Genomic DNA, 4,199 nt, shown 5'->3' on the forward strand with positions numbered 1-4,199 from the left:
TCCAGATGGTGCCTGTCTGCACCTTCATCTGACCCTCCTCAGGGCAGGACTCTCTGTCAGGACCTGCCAGCCAGGCTGTCTGTAACTCGGCTTGAATGCCTGCAGACACCGGGAGCTCATCACTATTACTAAAGGTACAGCAGCTTTTTTCAGTTTTGATGGTGAGAAAGTGGATGAGTAGATGCGGCTCACCACTCACCCGGTTATCCTGCATGGCCTCCTTCAGGTCGTAGTCGATCCTGGAGATGACGTGGGCATTGAAGCCCGCCAGGGCAAAGAGGGTGGGGGTCGTGGAGGATGCACCAAACGGGTCCACCTGCCAGGAGAACTGTGGCCGGACCCCAAATGTTTCATAGAGAAAGCCGTGTCCTTCTGCAAAGAGACAGCCAGGCGGTTGGACTTGGGGTGGGCTCTGAGAACTCAGGGACCAGTGGGAGCAGCAGAGGAGGTACAGGAAGCAGAGGAGACCAAGGAGGAGCAGCTGGAGAAGAGGCGGAAGACTTGGGATGGGGGGTCTGAGACGGGGGTTCAGCAATCTGTGAAGGGCACACCCTGTCCCCATATCATCTGCCTGAGGAGGGCAGGTCTGATGTCCCCTAATTCCACACTCAGAATCCTCACTTCAGTCAGGGAATATTGACCCAGACCCAAGGGATGACTTAGCACTGGTCCCACAGGTCACGGAAAGATCACCCACCTCTGCCTGATTCTTGTTTTCTCCACCTCTGTGGGAACTAGAAGTGGGCATGCAAATAGTTATAGCTGAAAAGATGTATGGGCTTAACTGGCTTGAGTTTCAGGGCAAGAATTCACACATTTTCTATTTTAAGAAGATTCAGCAAGCAATGTCCCCTTGTACCCCTTTTCTTTCCTGATGACTGGAGCTGTAGCAGCCATTCTGTGATCATGTGGGAGAGGATATGAGAATATGAGAAACATCAGTGGGCTGCAGAATCCGTCCCTAAATCCTCCCCCTTCTTTGTAAGGAAGCAGTAAATATCTTAATGACAGCTCAGTGTACCTCAGGTTTTTTCAACACTGTTAGAAAATCTTCCTGAGGTCCAGATGAACAGGTGATTAATGCATAAAACAATTAATCTTTGCCCAACATATACTCTCCCCTCTGCCTTTTAGGAACAGAACCACACAGCCCCTCCTAATTAGGACAGGGTAATAGACTCCCGGCAGGAGCCTGCATTCCCCTGCCTCCTGAGGATGACAGACCACGTGATGAGGTTCTGAACAGTGGATGTGCCCAGAAGTGATGAAGGTAGTTCAGGGTCACCTTTTCGAGGATGCACTGCCCTCTTCCCTTCATTCCCCTCCCCTTCCCAACTGAGATGATATTCCAGGGGGGTGAGGCACCTTCAGCCATGCAAGGAAGACAGGGACACCTTGTGGGGTGGCAGAGCAAAACACACCAGCTACTGGAAGCCTCATTACTCTGTGGAGCAGTGACCCCTGATGGCCCAGAACAGCCCTCAGTGTAGACTCCATGCCCCACCCCCACGCTGAGAGAAGTAACCTTCCCTCTTGCTTGAGTCACTGTCACTCAGTCACCTTCTTGCAGCTGAACCAGCATCCTAATGAGCACAAAGACCAGGTCAAGACCTCCCTGCCCAGTAATGGAGGGCGGGGCAAGAGTGCAGGGGCCAAGGTGCCCGAGAGGCCAAGGGGACACTGGAATTGTGGTCTCCGCCTCAGCTGGAGAGACCTGCTTCCTTCCTCCTCAGGAGAATGTTAAGCAGTTTTTAACTCTGCTGAGGAGGAGTCAGAGAGAAGCAGGGAGGTGGAACAGAGGGGCACCCAGGAGACAGGGGATTACTGGTATTGGGAGGGGGAGGGGGTGGGCACAGGCCGAGAGCTGGGGCAGGAATAACCAGGACAGCAGGGTCCTCTCAGGACTGTCCCAGGTGTGTCCTTCCCTCTTGGGGACATTTGCTTCTGTCACTGCAGTTATGGGAGCCCCAGCCCCCATGTGACCTGAGCTGGGCTCCCTCCCAGAGGATGGGGTCACTGGGGGCACCCTTTTGTGTCCCACCTCTCTTCCAGGCCTCTGCTGAGAATCCCAGCTGAGAAGTGTCACCTCAGGGAGAGGATGAGCTCGCATCCCCAGGGCCTGATGCCCACACTCAGCTTGTCCTGTCCTCTGAGCTGCTGGGAAAACCGCCATTCCCCCATTGAGATATTCTATCTAAAACTAAGTCTCGAGAGTGTTTATCAAGACCTAGGAGAATGAAAACACAGTGACTCAAAACCTATGGGATGCAGTAAAAGCAGTGCTAAAAGGGAGGTTTATACCAATACAAGCCTACCTCAAGAAACAAGAGAACCATCAAATACACAATCTAACTTTGCACTAAAGCAACAGAAAAGAAGAACAAAACCCCCCAAAGTTAGTAGAAGGAAAGAAATCATAAACATCAGAGCAGATAAATGAAAAAAAAAAAAAATGAAATAGACAATAGGAAAGATCAATACAACAAAAATCTGATTCTTGGAGAAGCTAAACAAAATTGATAAATCATTAGCCAGACTCATCAAAAATAATAGAAAGATTCAAATCAATAAAATTGAAAATGAAAAATAAGTTATATCAGACAACACAGAAATACAAAAGATCATAAGAGACTACTATGAGGAAATATATGCCAATAAAATGGATAACATGGAAGAAATGTACACATTCTTAGAAAAATACTCCTTTCCAAAACTGAACCAGAAAGAAATAGAAAATATGAACAGGCCAGTCACAAGCACAGATTCCCAAAACTGTATTCACAAAATTTTCCAACAGAGAAACACCCAGGGCAAGAGAACTTCACAGGCAAATTCTGTCAAAAGTTTTGAAAACAGCTGTTACCTATCCTGCTCAAACTCTTCCAGAAAATTGCACAGGAAAAAATCATCCCAGTTCATTATACATGGCCACCATCACCCGGATAACAAAACCAGACAAAGATGGCACAAAAAAGAAACTTACATGCCAATATCACCGGTGAAAATAGATGTAAAAATACTCAAGAAAATTCTAGCCAACTGAATCGAACAACACATTAAAAAGATCATACTTCATGATGAAGTAGACTTTATCTCAGGGGTGCAAGGATTCTCCAATATACAGAATATCACCATCACACAAGAGACAAATCAATCAATATGACATGCCATCTTAACAAAATGAAAGATAAAAGCCACGTGGTCATCTCAGTAGATTAAGAGAAAGCTTTTGACAAAATTCTACACTTATTTATTATAACTCTTCAGACAGTAGACATACAAGGAGCACACCTAACACAATAAAGGACTTACATGACAAAGCCAGAGCAAGCACTGTTCTCAACAGTGAGAAACGGAAAGCATTTCCTCTAAGATGAGGAATAAGACAAGGGAGAAGGCAATGGCAAGCCACTCCAGTACTCTTGCATAGAAAATCCCATGGATGGAGGAGTCTGGTGGGCTGCATTCCATGGGGTCTCTACTAGTCAGTCACGACTGAGCGACTTCACTTTCACTTTTCACTTTCACCCAATGGAGAAGGAAATGGAAACCCACTCCAGTGTTCTTGCCTGGAGAATCCCAGGGACGGGGGAGCCTGGTGGGCTGCTGTTTATGGGGTCACATAGAGTCGGACACAACTGAAGCGACTTAGCAGCAGCAGCCCACTCTTGCCACTATTATTCAACATAGTTTGGGAAGTCTTAGCTACAGCAATCAGAGAAGAAGAAAAAAAAAGAATCCAGACAGGAAAAGAAGTAAAATTCTCACAGTTTGCTGATAACACGATAATATACAGAGAAAACTCTAAAGATGCCACCAGAAAATTACTAGAGGGAATCAGTGAATATAGTAAAGCTCAATTCAGTTCAGTTCAGTCGTTCAGTTGTGTCTGACTCTTTGCGACCCCATGAATCGCAGCACGCCAGGCCTCCCTGTCCATCAACTCCCAGAGTTCACCCAGACTCACATCCATCGAGTCAGTGATGCCATCCAGCCATCTCATCCTCTGTCATCCCCTTCTCCTCCTGCCCACAATCCCTCCCAGCATCAGAGTCTTTTCCAATGAGTCAACTCTTCGCATGAGGTGGCCAAAGTACTGGAGTTTCAGCTTTAGTATCATTCCTTCCAAAAAACACCCAGGGCTGATCTCCTTTAGAATGGACTGGTTGGATCTCCTTGCAGTCCAAGGGACTCTCAAG

General features: G+C 47.2%; 1 protein-coding gene across 1 annotated transcript in view; it reads right to left on the reverse strand.

Moving 5' to 3' along the window:
• Positions 1 to 4,199, reverse strand: part of MAN2B2 (mannosidase, alpha, class 2B, member 2) — a 53,393-nt gene that overhangs the window by 40,117 nt on the left and 9,077 nt on the right. Inside the window, exon 4 of the mRNA XM_010854539.1 lies at positions 200 to 372. Coding sequence (XP_010852841.1) covers positions 200 to 372 — 173 coding nt within the window. The remainder of the gene's footprint in view (positions 1 to 199; positions 373 to 4,199) is intronic.

This window comes from Bison bison, unplaced genomic scaffold (genome assembly GCF_000754665.1).
Source record: "Bison bison bison isolate TAMUID 2011002044 unplaced genomic scaffold, Bison_UMD1.0 scf7180017864342, whole genome shotgun sequence".
Classification (NCBI taxonomy): Eukaryota; Metazoa; Chordata; class Mammalia; order Artiodactyla; family Bovidae; genus Bison; species Bison bison.